Raw genomic sequence first — 19,271 nt, 5'->3', positions numbered from 1 at the left:
AGCGTTCATTTAAAATATTAATTGAATTATTTTTTATTTGTTTATTATTAATATTATATATTTCTGGTAAACATTGATGATTTATTTTGATAACTTCATCATTGTCATGAAATAAAAAATTATAATTTTCTTCATTTGACATTTTTATTCTTGATTCATTTGAATTGTTTTGATTATTTCTATTCGAGTCTGAAATAAATTATTTAAATGAGGATTATTTATTTAAAATTAATTAATGTAATTGGTTAAAAAAATTTACATACGTGATGATTGATTTGGAGAATCATTTATTAACACATCAGGTGTAACAGGTGGATTACCTTGATAAAATTGATCATGATAAAATACAACACTTTGATAAATACATGAAATACAAATCATTGATGTTGATTTATTAATATTATCAATTTTTATTCCTCTTGATGATTCAACCACTTTTGATAAACCAGTATCACGAAATACATTGTCACCAGTGTTACGAAAAAGTGGTGTTAAATTTAATCGTTCAATTAAACAAATGTTGCAAATTTCATCCATTTTTATTTCGAGGTTAGTGTATCAATTTTATTTATATATATTATTGAAAACTTTCAATTAATTAATGATCAAATAATTATATAATTATATATTTATCGACTTTTCATATTTACAATAACACAATACTTTTAACAAATCAACTCTTTTTAATTTCATTAATTGCCATTAATTAAAAATTAAATCAACACGTGTGTTTAGCATGGTTCCAATACCTGTGTATTTTTTTTTTTTTTTTGTATAAAAGGACCTGAAAAGGGGCTGTAAAAAAATAATAATAACATCCAGGCTAAATGATATTTTTCCATGTCATGATTTTTTCAAAAGAGGGACATTGAGTTGAAAAAAATTAGTTATAATATTTTTAAAAAAATATTTAATCAAGGTTAATAAATAGGTTTTTATTTAAATAATTTAACAAACATATTTTCATGGTCATATATTATTTACACGTTTCGAAAAAAACAAACTAATAAGGAAGATATATTTTTAAATTCCTGGTGAATCGTAAAAAATTTTATAGGATAATTTTAAAATAAAAATAATATTTTAAAATGATAACAAGTAAATGCGAAGGAATATAAAGTAAGTGCACAAGTTTTACTGGTACAGTTAAAAATTATTTTTAATAAAATACAAACGTTTTTTTAAAATGACTCTTGCAAAAGAATTTTTGCTTTTTGTTTTGTCGCTTGGCATATTAATTCAAAGTAAGTATAATTTAAATAATTAATTTATTATCAATAGTTTTTTTGTTTATTTATTTAATTGAGATTAAATAATTTTAATAGGTGTACGTGGAGTATTAAAGGGTGATCTGTATCGTTATACTAGTAGCAATGTTCTACCTGCTCGAGTAACACTTCGTTCAAATAATGTTGCTTTTTGTGATGGTGTTGCTATCAGTACAAAGCTTATTTTAACATCAGCTTCTTGTTTAATTGACAAATCAACAACTTATTTAAGAAATCCATCAAATATTTCAGTTACAATAGTTGATGAAGAACTAAAACCTGAAACTAAAGCAACAAGATATAAAATTAGTGAAATGTTTTACCATAAAAATTTTACTATAAATCATAAATTACTTCCAAGAAAAGATATTGCTGTGTTAAAGGTAAATATTAAATAGTATTTATTGATTAAAAAAAAATTTAAAAATTGTATAAATATTTTTCTTTTATTCAATATAGCTTGCTGATAATTTTGAGTTTAAAACTTCGTCAAGATTAGATGCTAAACTATCTAGCTACTCCCTCAACATAAGTAATACGGTATTTATGTATGGACTGAAAAATGGAATTGATTCAACTTCATCAGCAAATTTGTTTAAAGTTACAATGACCATTCAATCTCCAGAAACTTGTGCAGAACCACTTGGTGTAAATCTTGATTGTAAACAATTGTGTGCTATCGTCAATTTAGGACAAGAATTATTCAGAGTAAAATTATTTAAAATAATTATCAAGTATTTATAAAATAATTATTATTATAAACAATTTTTTTTTTCTTTTATTATTCAGAGAGACCGTGGAGCAGCTGTATTTATTAACAACAAAATTGCTGGTATTATATCTCATATGGATTTTTATAATGAAAATGGAGTTGTTGTTATCACAAATGTTGTTCCCTATTTGAAGTGGATCAACTATATCAAAAATAACACGACAAAATAAATTGAAAAAAAAATAAATCTAGACATAATAAATTTATTTAATATTAAATAAATAAATAAATAAAATAAAAAATTCTATCAAGAATTCATTAAAATTGTCTTTTAAAATTATAAATCAGCAGATATTTTCACAGTTGGGAGGGCTTCGCCCCCTCAAACCCCCCCTCATGACCCGAAATCATTCATGTAACAATTTTCTTATTTCAAATTTATTTTGTCCAGATTTATTTTTTTTTAATTTATTTTATCGCGATTTATTTTCTCCAAGTTTGTTTTGTCCGGATTTATTTTGTAAAATTTATTTTGTCATGTTACCATATCAAAAATATGAAAGACATATAAAATTAATTTTAAATTTTCAATGAATTTATTATTGTCAATTAAATATTTAAGTAAATATATTATACATATTTGATGTTGAAATAAACTAATATTGTTGACATGAAAAAAAATATATAAAAATGATTACATGAAATTTACTTGTTGAAAATTATTTTCATATTTTTTTGTAATCTACATCCTGGTATTTTTTATTTATTTATTCAAGTATTTTAACATAAATTTTCATTGGAATTTATGTTGTCAAGTTTAGTAAATTATTTTTACAATATAATATAATATAAATTTCTATTATTGGAATTTTTTTACTGTAGAGAGAAACGTTTCGAAAATAAAATAAATAAGTAGGTGGCAGCATGTATTGAGGCATCGAAATATGGTAACACAGAACATACAGACTTTTTACTTTCAACATCATAATAAAGATGGTGATACCAAAAATGAAATTGAGAAAAATTTAAAAGCAAAAAATTTTCCATTTAAGAATTTTAATTTACTAAATATTTGTTCATCATGAAATTTTGTTTTACAATAAAAAAAAACAAAATTACAATTGACAAATTACAATAGTCTAATCTTCAAGACAATATTTATTCAAGTAAATAATAAAAATACTTTGATTGATAAATTTTCAAACTAATAGTGAAAAAAAAACACATCATAATATTTTTTACAACTGGGCTGAACCACGCCAAGCTGAATCAAAACCACAAGCACCATCAGAATCAGAATCTGGTGCTGTTTGTATATTTGTTGATATTGCTGTTGTTGATGATGGTCGTTTTTGCATTATTCTTGAATTTGTTGAAATTTCTTTATTAATTGGTAATGGTGTACTTGGTTGACTAGCTGCATGATTTTTTGTTGGTAAAAAATCTTGAGCTTTTTTACTTCTACGTTTTTTAATTGGTGCATATTTTGGTGGTGGCATTATTGTATTTTCCTTGAAATTAAAAACAACAACATTAATAAAATTCAATATATAATTTAATTTTATAATTTAAACTCACTTGAATATTATCAGCAGATCCCCATGTTTTATGAATTTTATCACTATTATTACTAGTGCTACTCGCGACTCCAAGAAACTGGCTGAATGCTTCCGTGGTACGTTTCACGCGGACGTTCAATGAGCCAATTCGAAGGAAGCCAAGATCTTTCTCTGCGTGTTTTTTTCTTGCTTTTATTTCTGTAATATAAATCAAGATTAATTTATTATTATGTTTTTAAACATTTTTTTTTCATTTTGTTATTATTATTATTCATCTTTTTTTTTTTTTTTTTTACACAATGAGAGTTATGTAGACACAATTTTTACAGTATATATTAGATACATCCATACATAACAAAGTGAAAGTATATACAACTAAATTTATTAATTTAAAAAAAACAAATTAAAAATACTAAGATGATAATAATTAATTAATATGTAGCATTAATTATAAAGCAGAACATGATATGAGGTCCTGTTGATGCTTGAAGTGTCCTAATAAATATTAATAAAATTACTGCAATTCATTGAATAGAATATATTTTTTTTTTTCTTTTAATAACAAGCTTTTTATTAATTTCTTTGTTTAAATAAACATATTTGTTTTTTTTTTCTTTTTGTTGATTCATTATTTGAAAATTAAAAAGAAAAAAAAAAAAAACATTATTATGTTAACTTGAGTTAATAGATATAAATGATAATAACTAATTACACTGTATGGATAAGGACTGTGAGTACAATTAAATTGCTACAAAGAGTATATATTTAATAAATCACGCGTGTGCCATACCAGCTTGTGAAGATTATATGTGAATATGTCAGTATTATGTGGAAAACACTCTGGAAAAATTCTCATGTACATTTAAAAAAAAAAAAAAAGACAAAATTGTATATATTATACAATTTTTATAATTTAGATTAAAATAAAAAAAAAAAAAAACGCGTGCGCATGCCACCTCCGTGACGAGTAACACAAAGGGGATTTAACATTGCCGGCTTAATAATAATTAATAGTTTATAACGTTATCTGAAAAAGGCTTTTTGCTACTGCAGTGTGATATATGTATGTTGTGCCGCCACTTTAGTTAACATATATGCAAAAAAAAAAAAGAAAGAAAGATAGAAATAAAATCATACGGCCCAAATGGCAAACAAGTATTAAAAATAAAATAAAAAAATAATAATATGTGGAAAATTGAAAGAGCCTTAGAGAAACACAAGTACGATTAAACTGATAATTAAATAAAACGAGGTATAAGCATCTTGTGCACTATATGTATATTAAAATTTAAGATATTATAAAATATATTTTCCATAAAGGCATGAAGAAACACGTGCACACCTGTATGTTAATCAGTGAGAATATTATATGTTTTTAATGTGATAATTTCTCAGTTGTTTGTTTATAATTATATATTTTTTTCTTTTTTAATTTTCATTAATATATTATTGTTTTTTTTCTTTATTATTTATATTAATAGTTAGAATGTTGTATATTATTTTTTTTTGGTTTTTAGCAAGCACCTATTACTTGTGATTAATTATTATTTATTATTTTTAAATATCCATGGTTAACCCTTAACATATAGACAAAAAAAAAACTCATTATAGGGTTTCATATATACGTTACTTTTCACGATAATCTTACACAACTATCGTGACTAAAGCGTATACATTTAATTAAATTAACAGTATATACTTTTTAACTTGCCTCAATGTTACGGCCGACATAATCCCTAAAGAGAAAAAATTAGAATTAAAAGAAGAAAAAAAAGAAAAACCTTGTATATTAAACTATTCACCCATTTTTTTTTTTTTTTTATTATTATTAATTGTTATATTAAAAATAATAAAAAATTAAAATATTTATCAAATAAATCTACAAAAGATTTTATTTAAAATAAAAAATTAAAAAGAGTTAAGAGTTTTTAAATAAAAATAATAAAATTTATAAAATAATATTTATAATAATGATTATTATTAATGTAAATTTTATTTTTTTTTTTAAGTTTTTTAATTACTTGAGTTAATTTTTAATTAAAAAATTTAAAAGATAAAATAAATTTTATTATTTTTTCAAGTAAAAGTTTGAGAATATATTTTTAAAATTATTAATATAATAATATTTAATAAATAAATAAATAAAAGAAATAATTATTTATAAAAAAATTTAAAAAATAAATGTAAAAATCAATATAGATTAGGTTAAATTTTTATGTCATGTTTATGTGTGTTTAAAATTCACATTGAAATACGTAAATTTTATAGTGTAAATTATAGACCAGTTGACTTCATCCATTTCATCTATCTTTGATTTTTGTTGTTAGCTGTACAGTGTACTTAATGCATATGCATTTGTGCAATATGCTAATCTGCATGCTTCACATTGCCTCGAATTTATAAATAAATTCACACAAATCTCAATCATATATAACTTTCTACAGCGTAACTAATCGGATTAAAACTTTTAATTTTTTTTTATCTCAAAACTATTTGACCTATTTAATTAATTTATTTTTTTATTTATTTATATATAATTTATTTTTTTAATAAAGATACTTACTGCGAAATGTATCTTGGCTGACCGCGGCCTTTTGTGATGGAAGGTATTGCCTGGCTTTTTTCCCACTGTGGTCTCGAATTTCTTGATTAGCTCCTACAAAAAAGAAAATATTATAAAAAATCAATTTTATATTTATAAAAAAACTAATAAATAAAATAAATTACAACCCGTTAAATATTTTTGATACATATTTATAAATTAATAACAACAAAAAAAGAAAAATGATTTTATTAAAATTTATGATTAAATTTGTTTTTTTTTTTTTTTGATTATTTGAAATGAATAAAATATCTTGCATTATTATCATAGTGATAAATATCGATGGATCAAATTATAACTAATGGACTGTCTGTTGGTGTAATCGTTGACAAACTGTCTTTAATGTCGGCAAGTTTTCTTTGAGGCCGCACCCATTAACTCATACAAACATGTGTCGCAAAAAACTTGTATTAAAAAATAAATTAAATAAATAATTTTATAAATATCGTTTTCACATTTTTATGCAATCAATAATATGATTAATGTTAGAAAAGTACATAATTCATATAACGGTTATTCTGTCGATTGAATTTAGCTACATATGTGCGGTACAAGTATATAATTTACCATAGACTTGGACAAGAAGGTTAAAAATATTCTCGTTGTTGAACTGCATTGCAACGTGTAGTGCTGTGTAACCCTGAAAAAAAAAATTAAATTTAAAAATCAAATATATATATATATTAAATGAGAAATAAAAAAAAAGAAAACAACAACAACAACTAGATATTAAGAGAATATAAATTTATAGAAAGAATAGAAATAAAAAAAATAGAATACAAAGTAATATGAGGAAATGACCTCTTTTAGTTTGTTTTTTTTAATTTTTTTTTTTATACAGTCTGCGTGACGAATGGCATGCACTGAGACTCATGAGGACAATGAGGAATTAATAATTAACGATTTTATGAATATGACGATGAGAGCGTGCGAATCACGGTTTACTGTGTGATCCCATCATTTAATAAGCCTACAAGAATTTTAAACTAGCTACTTGTAATTTGATATATATTATATTTTTATTTTTACATGCGAGTTTGATTTATCTTTTTTTTTTTTACTATGATGAGATTATCGTAGTATTAAAATTACTATCGAAACATTTTTTTTTTTAAATATTCTGTTTTATTAATTAATTTTTTTTTTTTTTGTATTCTAAAACTTTACAAGACGACGATTAAAATTTATTATTATATAGATCAATTTTGTTAAATTTATTTTTTCACATATTATTTGATGAAAAAAAAAAAAAAAACTATAAAATTGAAATACACATGATATTGAATTATTATTATATTTTAAAAATAAAAAAATTCAATGCACCCTTTATTGTTTTGAAAAGGGAGAATTTTTCATTTACTCAGATTTAAAGTCGAGACAATAATACAGTCAGTTAGATATAAAGGCGTGAAATATACAATTTTATCTTGCCCCTTGATTTTCAGTTGAGGGGTGTGTCAACCCCTTTATCTTACAATGAATCCTCATATTCGCAATAGACATACAGGCAACATGTGCAAAAGTATTGCCATTCGTCTCACTCTACATGACCATGTGTTCAGCAAAAAACTACTCTTTTAAAATTTCTTCTTTTATTTTTGACAATATTTTAAAACAGATATTGTATTGTGAAAGTACATATATATATATAATATCAAGTACAATATCGCGACTTTTTCTAAATATTATTTTTTTTTTTTATCGCACTTGTGCCAAGTTGTGTCCTTCAGTCACTCAAGACAGCTGCTGGCCACCAATATCCTTCTTGTATATATCACAAAACGTTTAGTATTTTTTCAATTTTAATATGTTTTTTTATTTTTTGACATACATAATATAAAAAAACGGGTGAATTTTCTTGTTGTAAAGTGTAAATCATAACTCAGCTCAAGTGAACTTTTAAAACTTTTTATTTTTTTTTTCCAATAGTGAAATATATAAAAATCAAAAAAAATAAAAAACACATAACTCGTATTTAGATTGAAAAATTGGGCTTTTTTTTTCTTCTATTTTTGAATATAATAATATAAAAAAAATTTATTTTTTATATCTCTTTATTTTATTTTTATTGAGTTTGTATTTTATTTTTTTATTTTAAAGTGGAAACAGAGTGTTTTAGGATAAAAAGAAAAGCCATGTGTGCAAATGGTGTATATATTCAGATCCTCCCAGAAGAGGGATACTGAACGTTGGCCACCGGGGCTGGATTGTACCGAGTGAGATAAATATATATTTTTTATAAAAAAAAAAGTAAAAATACAAAAAATAAAGGATGAGAGAACTACCGTTTGCAGGACTTTGGATGAGATTGCATTGTCGTGGCTGTCGCACGCCACTGTATGTTTCGCTTGTGAAGAAGGCGCCACCCCGGCGCGGCTTACAGTCTCCGGAGACGGCCGCAATGTAACTCCCTCTGTTTTGTATTTTATTTTATATATATTATATATATTTTTTTCTCTTTTGGATTAAATGCAAAAAAGATCATGCGATAAGACTCGATAGATGGAGAGTAACCGCGATATCGGTGACAGATTAAGGCCTCGAATTGTCGCCAATATAAAAACAAAAAATAGACACTTCAATGAATCGATTTGATTTTGATATTTAATAGAAATTCAAATAAAATATATATAAATTTAAATAATTTAACATATTATTAATAAAAAGATTTAATTATATATATTTTTATGCAATTTAATTTTTAATATTTCAAAGTACTAATTGAGTTGAAAGTTGTGTGTTTTTTTTATATATATATTTTGTAAATTTAATTTTTGTTTTGACTGTTCAACGACTTGCAAAAGCCTCAAGTCATGAAAAAAAAAAAAAGGGAATAAAATGGACTGTCTGAGTACAAAGAGGAAAATAATAAAAAAAAAAAAAAAATTGAAAAAGGGAATCAAGAAGTAAACGCGTACGCCAAGAGGGCACTTTCTTTCGATAATTGGGTACACGGAATGCGACTCCTTTTTCTTCCCCACAAAAGTTTACAATATATAGATATATCCTTTATTTTTTATTTCAATGTGTATATAGTTATGGGGGCATTCGCTATTGAGTGGGAGAATCTCTTAGTGTAACGAGATAATTAATGTCTTCAAGTGGAATTAGCGATTTACATGAGGGAGAGTGCAGTATCATTGCCAAGCATGAAATTAAATTTTATCTTTGTCTTTCGTATGATTTACAAATGGTAGAAACAATGACAAGTTACGAATAAAAAGAATTTAAAAAAAAAATAATTAATGACAGAAACAACGAAGACTACGACGACGACGACGACTATGGTGGCAGGGCCAAGTCAAGAACGAAGAAAAAGGTGCTGCTGTGTTGACAGCTCAAGCTCTGGATTACACTGTTAAAACAAATGAGCATAAAACCGCATGTTGAGGGTGACCAAGACAACGGTGTCCAGTGTCCAAACAATTTGAATCAATGTCATTTTAACTATTTTTAAAAATATTTTATCTTTTACACACACAAAGAGAAACAAAAACAAGAATTCATTCTGAACAATTAAATTAATTTATTTGATTGTTATAAAATAAAATTTATTTAACACAAATAAATTAATTAGCTTACTTAAAATTATAAATTTATTATTATTTATTTATTTAAATTATAATAATTAATTTTAAAAATCTGGATATTCAACAAAATAATTTATTTATTTCAAAATTTACTTGATTCAAATAAAATAAATTTTTCTCTTTATATCTCTCTGTGTGCACTGATAAAAATTTGATACTTTATTAAATTCATTTTCATATAGAATAATCAGTTTAATTATATTTAAAAATTAAATTTGTGTATACCCCCTTTCATTATATAATTTAGTTTATATTTTTCAATGAAAAACAAGTTGAGGGAATATTTAAGCCCATCTATGTCGATATAGTGGTGTTTGTCGCGAGCCGCTAACGAGCATACCGTGCTCTCTTTCGACTTGGCTTATATAAGTCTTATATAAAAAATAAAAAGATGGACCACACGCATGCGATCCTATCTACTTGCATTGGTCGTCCACAAGTCGTCTCATTCTTTTCTTTCTCAGTTACAATTTCTTAACTATACATGTATAAATATATATATTTATCTTTTTCCTCTTGTCTCTCATCCATGTATCTTTCTTATTTCCCTTCATCTTATTTTATTGCTTGTTTATCTGTTTATTGATAATAATCGTTTCAACTTACCCCATTCTGTCATTTGAATAAATACCGGAAACAAATAAAATTGAAAAAAAAAATATTAGTAATATGTTATTTTTTAAATTAAATTTAAAATTTATATATTTTTTTTTTTCAAATACTTACAGTTGTTTCGTTGACACTCTTGATATAGTCCTTATAAGTTCCAGCAATCAATTTAACAATATCTTCATTTCCATGTTTAGCAGCCCAGTGTAATGCCGTCTAAAAAAAAAAAATAAAAAAAATTATATAATTAATATTTAATAATTTAAAAAATTTAATTTCTCTACACGATTAATATCTTTTAGTTTATTTTTTACAATTTGGAACTTGAGCGAAACGAGCAAGATGTTACAACAAGTATAAATAATAAAAATAAAAAAAACAAAGTAAAAAGAAAATGTAAATTCAAATGAAGCAGAATGAAAATTCAAAGAATAAAAAAAAAAAAATAAGAAAAAAAATTGCAAAATAAGACGAAAGATAATTCAAAAGACGAGATGTGAACAGCTGTTAGTATTTTGAGAGTAAAATTTACCCCTCAGAAAATATATACTCTGTGAATTAAACGAGGTGTCACGTTAACTTGGACGTCTGAATGAATGTGCTACGTCGTACTGCACTTGGATTCACCTCGATACTTTTACATTTTATTTATATATATATATACAATTTTTTTTGTCTTCAACATTTTGCAACTAGTATATATATGTTTAACTGAAAAGTTGCCTTTCAGTTATCTCAATTTTTCTCTGTCTAAAAAAGATGATCATTTGCCAAAATAATAAATTCTACGAAAATTGAAAATAAAAAAATATAAAATAATAATCTAACAGCAAGCTTTTGGTTTTTTCACTGTCTGGTAGAAAATTAAAATTTAGAGACAAAATTATTATTATTATTTAACATAGTCCTGGTGAGTTAATATTTCTTTATTTTTTAAAAGATTTTTTTTTTCCTCATTTTGATGATATTTTTTATTTTTTTGTGTCTCGGTGTTGAGGTACTTGCAGGTCGGTCTAATTAGCACGGAAAAAACCTCATTCTAACAAGGCAATGGTGCCTAATGACAAGAGAGAAAATATATATTTTTTTTTAAAAACATCAGCATGTTTTATATCCGTCAAGGGTGAATTAACAAGTAAAGACATGGAAAATTATTATCATCAGATAAACACAATAATACTCATATATAAATAAAAATTGTATAACCTTATTTTTCATTAATGTTGATTTTTAGAAAAAAAAAAAAAAATTGTTGTTAGGTAGTATTCTTGTCTGACAAATAATGAATTTACTACTGATGTGTGTGGGTAATAGACAGACGACAGCATACGTTACTTTAACATATAATTTCATCTCGGGTATATATGCAAATAACTAACAAAGTTTTATGAAGCTTTGTGTATTATATTTTTCTGTACTTTGGTAAAAATAAAAATAGTATATTCCTTAATTTGTGATAATACTGTGTGACTCTTTATTTTTTTTAAATTTTAGTATATCTTTCTGCGGCTACCTGTCGGACATTGGGGGTTTTTTTTTTCGTTTCGTTTTTTTTTTTTTTTTCAACCTCACCCGTATGAAAAGAATGGTATGTCGTCGTTGCCGACACCAATGATATATATCTTTTTTTTCTCTTCCCTTCATTTGACTGCTAAAAACAACACATACCCACAACCCTTCATGTTATATTATATATTCTTTCTCGCCTCGTTTATATACCGACACTGCGGGCCTATATGCAACTAAGAAATTCCATCTTTTGGCGAAAAAAATTCAGCCCAACACCTCACCAAATTTACCCACTTTATAAATCTTTTTTTTCCCATGCAAAAAATGTTTAAGAATATCATTGTAAAATAAAAGTTAACTGTATAATTTTTATTTTTATAATCATTAAAATATTTATATACTTTGTATATATAAATTTTATTTATTTTTAGTTTTTTAAATTTTTATGGGAATATATATTCTTAAATAAGTGTCATTTAACATCAAAGAATAGGTAAATTTATTTTTACTTTTTTTTTTTTGATGTATTTTATGTCTTTTAATGAAAAATAAAATTTCTTTTTTTTTCGTATTATTTTTAAATAATTAATTTTATATGTTAGCGTTAATATAAGAGTGTCATTTTAATAATTTTTTTTATTATTTATTGTTGCAGATTGAATGGATTTTTATTGGAACCAACTGACAAAATTAATTTAGAATTTTTATTAACTACAGTAATGGTGAGTTTAGTAATATGTATTATTTTATTTTTTACATGACCAAATATTTTTGCGGATTGTTTAAAATATTTTCCGTTTAAAAATTGTATTAAAAAAAAAATCATTCTTCACCTTTATAATCTTGTCAGCTGATTAAACAACCCGCGCGTTTATTTTTATAAAAAAAATTTAAAAACAAAAAATAAATAAAATTTGCTACCGCGCGTCGGCAATGCACGGTTAGTAGCTCTACACAAGTTCTGATGTATGCAAGCGATACAGATATCTTCGCAGAGGAATTTGCGTTGAATTAGCGTATAATCATTGGGCCCGATCTGCCTTCATACGGAATCCCGCGGACCGCTTACACGTGTCCAACGACCTGTATTCTCTGCGCGAACACAATATTTAGTGGTGGCTAAGACACCGCCATATATGAGACTTTCATGGGACCTCTTGTTATGTTATATATACCACTGTCTTCATATATATATACACTTGCTTTTATTTTTTTTCGCCCCTGTTAAATATATTTTAACATTATTTTATTTTTCATAAGGCCAAAAGGTGACAGTTGAAACGTAAATAATAAATATATCGGTACATATAACGTTGAGTCGTTTTCTGAATTATTTTTTACACTGATAGATCCCACTCTCATCAGATAATATAAAATAATTACAGTACAAAGATAAAAAAAAATAAAAAACAATTTCCAACAATTAAATTCATCAGCGTAAAGTTGAAAAGGTGTCATTAGAAATTGATAAAAACATATTAACGGAAATGGTTGAGTTGTATCATTTAGTAAAATATTAAATTTTAAATTCAATTGTCGAGTCATATTACAATGTAATCAAAATTCATCTAAAGTCATTTATAATACTTTTTTTTCATTGAATAAAAAAAAAAAAAAGAAAATAATAAATAAATAGCTTTTGGCTGGTAGTTAGTTGATTGTATTATTTACAAAACGCCCATCAACATTCAGACTGACTATTTTTATGCCATTTTTAATAGAATGATGAGTGTATAAGTATAGTGTTTATGAGATAAATGTTGAAATAGAAAATACATATAAATAAAAAATTGAGGAAGAGTGAAAAGTGTTTAGCTGACAGGTCAATATTGTATCATAGACAAAACAGGATATTCATTGCCGGCAGGTGCGTTATTCGACGAAGCAAAACGTGACAAGACATTGCCATCAGTCGACCATTAGTCTGTCATATTCAAATTAATTCAAGTTAAAATATACATATATCCTGTGACAATTATAATTGCAAGTGTTTATAAAAAGAAAAAAAAAAAAAAAAAACTAAACACTTTTACGATGAGTAATTTTATAAAATAATAAATATTTACAAAAGTAAACATTTTAAGAAAATATAATTAATTTAAATTATCTAATTTTAAAATAATTTAATTGCAGAAAATATTATTTAGATAAAATAAAATTACATATTTTTATTTTTTATTTTTTAAATTAAAAAGATTTGTATTTTTTTTTCTTTCGACATAGTTAATTTAAAAATAAGATAATTTCAAATGAAATATCTTGAATTAAATTCAGTGCTTTGTTAAACATTTAAAGAATCGATGTTCCGAAACTAAAATGCAATCAGAGATAATAGTGAGTGTAGTGAATCGAAACATTACGGATTATTAGCCACGATTAATGAATGCCTCAACTTGATACGACAAAGTTTCTCGAAAGCGTTTTCGACGCGGCTACTATTTCACCCTGGATTATATTGGCTTATACGATTTTCATTCTCAATTCCATCAGAAGGGCTAAAATGTTGAGGGGTAAATTGTATACGCACTATAAAATTAGAATTGAAAACCATGTGACACATGTTTTTTTATTTTTTTTACATAAAAACATTTTTTATTATTTTTTTTTTTGTTATAATAATTTATTACGCGTTTATTTATTTGTTTTTTCGTTTGATATTTTAAATCAAAATATGCCATTATATTTTAAAATACATATGTACCATGGTAAAAAGCAATCGGTATTCGAGAATGAGCCCACAAAATATGTGCTGGCGCTTGAAGATAAATCGTTATATGCACCGCTTTTATACCTGTTGCCAGTAATATTATTTGCTCTTGAAAACCCTCACAATCATCCACTTACTCACACCCTACAACACCCACACACAACGACTCATATTTCCATATTCAAAACAACAAAAAAAAAAAAATTATATAATTTTTTTTTGTACCCTAACGTGGCTGACCAAAATGTCTCGTTTTAAATTTTTTTTTTTTTTCATTTAAATTATTAAAAACTATTTTATTTTTATGATTGATATGATGTATCATTTCTATCTGGTATCAGAATATTTAAAAAACAAATTTTTTCGTTAAATAATTTTGAAAATTAAATCTTCTCTATTAAAAAAAAATTAGATACTTTTAGTTGCAAGTAAATATTTTTTTTTCAAATATATTTAGTTTTATCTAACAAGCGAGAAATGATAACTTGATTAGTCATGATTATCAGGGGGTTTGAATAATGTAATCCGTTTTTGTAAACAATCTCAGTAATATCCAGTGAACAGAGTAAAGGTCCAGGCAATTTAGTTAACCCAGGATTAGTCTTTTATGTATTTCTAAAATGTTTAACTTGTACATAGCAAATCGAAAAGTTCAACTATTTCCTTTGCAAATAGTAATCCTTCATTTGTCCCCAAAAAAACTATAAAACAACCCTAACAATCCCTCTACAAATGCATACATAATTGTAACAAATATATATTATTTTAAAAAATAAAAAAAATAAGAAAATGATTATAGAAAAATTTGTTTTACACAGTAATTTTGGTATAACAACAAAAAATAATTTTTTATGTCAACTTGAATATGAAAAAATAAATAAAAAAAAAAATGTATATGCACGTATCCGTATGCCGTAAGATTATTATCTTTGTTGGAGCCGCGGTCCTTTGTAGCTTTTTTAGTTTTTTACAAAAGACTTGCGTATGTATTTATGTGAGGTACTTCTACCAGCAGCGCCACTATGCATTTTATTTTTGTTATTTTTTATATATCTTTTTATTTTTATTAACGTTTCTTTATGTTACCTCTATCTTTTTTCTTTTATACTTTTTTTTATTTTTTTTTTACTTCGAGTCGATTCATGACATACCTGAAAAGCGATGGACCTAGGCGCGCGCTTTTGCATTGACCAATAAATTATATACAAGATCACAATCGAGCTATGGACTCTATATATATATACAATGTATATGGTTAAATTTTTTTTATTTTTCATAAAAGTATATATGGTTTTTAAAGATTGTTTTTTTTTTTTTGTATGGGGGATTGTTTTTTTATTTTATTTTATTATCCTGCATTGCGTCATTAAGCAAACGATAAAATTTTACATCAACTAATGTGTCTCAATATTTTTTATTGATCTTGTAACATCAAAAACATATTTAAGTTTAAATTTATTATATATCATTGACAATTTCGTATATAAATTTTATGGCTTTTTAATAAAATATCTAGTAAAACAATTTTGTTAATAATTTTACCAAAAATATTATAAAATTTAGAGTGTTAAATTTAATATGTGGTTAAAAAAAAAAAGAAAAGAAAATAATCAAATATAATTGGAATAAAAAATTGTATAGGATGAGTTTATTGTGTGCGTATAAAACTGAGAAAGGAAAAGAATCATTATATTGAGTTCTTGGGTGTATAAAATGAGCCCACGTACTGTTTTCGCGGTGAATTAAATCGTTTTACGGCCTTATCCAATCATTCGACCCAGCACGTATACACGTCAATCGATCTCCCGTTGATTCTTGGGAACGTCAACCAGTACAAAAATCAAGAAACCTTTTTTAACATATCAGTGACGTCTTGATTTAATAATAAAATTTATCTATATACCTCCCACTGTGTGTGAATATGTCATTATGAAAATTATAAACAGTGATCGTTCTTTGATCGCATCCAATCTTTTTTATTTATTTTCTTTTTGTTTATTATTTCTCACTTTTTGTTCATCATCTTCAGTATAACCACGTTTCAACGCCTCGATTAAACACACCATACACTTTTACCTCGACATGCGGTAAAACATCATTCAAGCTTACTCAGAAGTGTGCATATAATCGTTTTCAATCGATGTCGGTATCCTACGTTGACTTCCTATATAAACGTGCCGGCACTACGCAAGGATAAACTAAACTCTCACTCATATTTGTGGCTTTTTTTTTTATGTCTTTTGCTTTTACGAATAACAAGAAAAAAAAAAAAAAAAAATTGAGTATGCCAAAACCGGAAGTTCTTTACTGATGAATATTTATAACGTGATGAAAAACATTTGGATGTATATGTTGCATTGAAAAACTTTAACAAATTTCATGGAAATAAGGTAAAAATAATTTTTTTTCGTGAGAACTTCCTTCTTTTATAACAATATATATATTTGTAATGATAAAAAAATAATAAAAAGAAAATTTTTTTTTTATTAATATTTAACTTAGTCATTGAAGCCAAGTTTAGAATTGAAATTTTCTGTTCTAAATTTTTCAAATTGACAACAAAAAACACCGCTTTGTATCCTCGACCCAATCGAAGCAAATTAAAACTTCGTAAATCTTCGTAATTTTTTTTTTATTGAATTGTCTATGACCTAGACAAACTTAGAAAAAAAAATGAGAATTTTTGAAACCGTCGAAAGAGAGTAGGGAGTGGATTTTAGCTGTTTTTCATTTTTCCGACTATGATGGCAATGAGCTATCCTCGTAATTTTTTTTTTATTGAATTGTGTAGGACCCCAGCAAGTCTAGAAAAAAAAATGAAAATTTTTGAAACCGTCAAAAGAGGGTAGGGAGTGGATTTTAAGGGTTTTTAATTTTTTTGTCAATGATTTCAAGTGTTTTTAATTATTTTGTCTATGGCAGAGTTGAGCTATCCTCGTAATTTTTTTTTTATTAAATTGTGTAGAACCCCAGCAAGTCTAGAAAAAAAAATGGGAATTTTTGAAACCGTGAAAAGAGGGTAGGGAGTGGATTTTAAGGCTTTTCAATTTTTTTGTCAATGAATTTAATTGTTTTTAATTTTTTTGTCTATGGCAGAGTTGAGCTATCCTCGTTATTTTTTTTTTATTAAATTGTGTAGGACCCCAGTAAGTCTAGAAAAAAAAATGGGAATTTTTGAAACCGTCAAAAGAGGGTAAGCAGTGGATTTTAATGCTTTTAATTATTTTGTCATGATTTTAAGTGTTTTTAATTTTTTTGTCTATGGCAGAGTTGAGCTATCCTCGTTATTTTTTTTTTATTAAATTGTGTAGGACCCCAGCAAGTCTAGAAAAAAAAATGGGAATTGTTGAAACCGTCAAAAGAGGGTAGGGAGTGGATTTTAAGGGGTTTTAATTCTTTTGTCAATGATTTTAATTGTTTTTAATTTTTTTGTCTATGGCAGAGTTGAGCTATCCTCGTTATTTTTTTTTTATTAAATTATGTAGAACCCCAGCAAGTCTAGAAAAAAAAATGGGAATTTTTGAAACCGTCAAAAGAGGGTAGGGAGTGGATTTTCAATTTTTTTGTCAATGAATTTAATTGTTTTTAATTTTTTTGTCTATGGCAGAGTTGAGCTATCCTCGTTACTTTTTTTTTATTAAATTGTGTAGGACTCCAGCAAGTCTAGAAAAAAAAATGAAAATTTTTGAAACCGTCAAAAGAGGGTAGGGAGTGGATTTTAGCTGTTTTTCATTTTTCCGACTATGATGGTAATGAGCTATCCTCGTAATTTTTTTTTTATTAAATTGTGTAGGACCCCAGCAAGTCTAGAAAAAAAAATGGGAATTTTTGAAACCGTCAAAAGAGGGTAGGGAGTGGATTTTAAGGCTTTTCAATTTTTTTGTCAATGATTTTAATTGTTTTTAATTTTTTTGTCTATGGCAGAGTTGAGCTATCCTCGTTATTTCTCGAAAATTTCACGATACGATACGATAATGACTGGATTATCGTATCGTATCGTATCGCGGCAACACTATCGCTTACATTTTCTATTATTTTTCTAATTGAAAAATTTATTTTAAAAATGAATAATAAAATGAGTAAACTAATTGATTATTTCTCAAACCTCCCTTATTGTCCACGGTTTTAAGATGACAAAAAAATTTGATAGTAAAATTTTTGTGGGTATTTTGTATGCGACATATATAGAGCAGCTGGCGTGTGGTTGACCACTGGCCACAACGTTGCGTTGCTCGTGCATCACTAGCCACCATATCAACCCCAATTCCCAATACCCTAGAAATTCAGTACAAAAGGTGGCTATATACACAAACTCATATAAACCAAGGGATGGTCCACCACATCCATGGTACTATGTTGAACAATAAATATATATATCTAGCCTCAATTTAACCCCAAATTAAATAATAAAATTGAAAACAATATAAAAAAAAATATAATTAATTATTTATCACTCTTTGATGATGATGATGATGATAATAATAATCTTTCAATATTACTGAGAAATATCTGAATATATCCGGGAGATTATATCGTTTATATACAACAAGGCAAACACACAATGTAACCTGTTATATCGAAACAAGGCAAAGGTGTTCATTTATAGGTGTAGAATATAGCACGAGCTCATATTCCACATAATGAGACCAGACGAGAAACATCTCAGGTCATATCGATACATAACATTTCAACGTAATTGAAATTTACTGATTATT

General features: G+C 25.6%; 2 protein-coding genes across 4 annotated transcripts in view; one reads left to right on the top strand and one right to left on the bottom strand.

The window, feature by feature from the left end:
• The first annotated feature begins 1,186 nt into the window (after nucleotides 1-1,186).
• Nucleotides 1,187-1,980, top strand: LOC122856223. Its single transcript, XM_044157914.1, has 4 exons — nucleotides 1,187-1,244; nucleotides 1,326-1,651; nucleotides 1,728-1,916; nucleotides 1,960-1,980. The coding sequence occupies exons 1-4, from the start codon at nucleotides 1,187-1,189 to the stop codon at nucleotides 1,978-1,980; spliced, it is 594 nt and encodes a 197-aa protein (XP_044013849.1).
• Nucleotides 1,981-2,553: 573 nt separating this feature from the next.
• LOC122856909 (ankyrin repeat domain-containing protein SOWAHB) overlaps nucleotides 2,554-19,271 on the bottom strand; it is a 65,930-nt gene continuing 49,212 nt past the window's right edge. The window contains exons 9-14 of one of the 3 annotated variants that reach the window (XM_044158801.1): nucleotides 10,458-10,556; nucleotides 10,338-10,343; nucleotides 6,709-6,781; nucleotides 6,103-6,195; nucleotides 3,559-3,737; nucleotides 2,554-3,491 (exon numbers count right to left, since the gene is read on the bottom strand). In XM_044158801.1, coding sequence (XP_044014736.1) covers nucleotides 3,219-3,491; nucleotides 3,559-3,737; nucleotides 6,103-6,195; nucleotides 6,709-6,781; nucleotides 10,338-10,343; nucleotides 10,458-10,556 — 723 coding nt within the window. In that variant the 3' untranslated portion in view covers nucleotides 2,554-3,218. Of the gene's footprint in view, nucleotides 3,492-3,557; nucleotides 3,738-5,250; nucleotides 5,276-6,102; nucleotides 6,196-6,708; nucleotides 6,782-10,337; nucleotides 10,344-10,457; nucleotides 10,557-19,271 lie in introns of those variants that run through there. The other 2 variants (XM_044158802.1, XM_044158803.1) reach the window with 2 other exon arrangements.

This window comes from Aphidius gifuensis, linkage group LG5 (assembly GCF_014905175.1).
Source record: "Aphidius gifuensis isolate YNYX2018 linkage group LG5, ASM1490517v1, whole genome shotgun sequence".
In the NCBI taxonomy this organism is placed as follows: domain Eukaryota; kingdom Metazoa; phylum Arthropoda; class Insecta; order Hymenoptera; family Braconidae; genus Aphidius; species Aphidius gifuensis.
The sequence above is the reverse complement of the archived record's forward strand: the minus strand, read 5'-3'. Positions and strand labels throughout refer to the sequence as shown.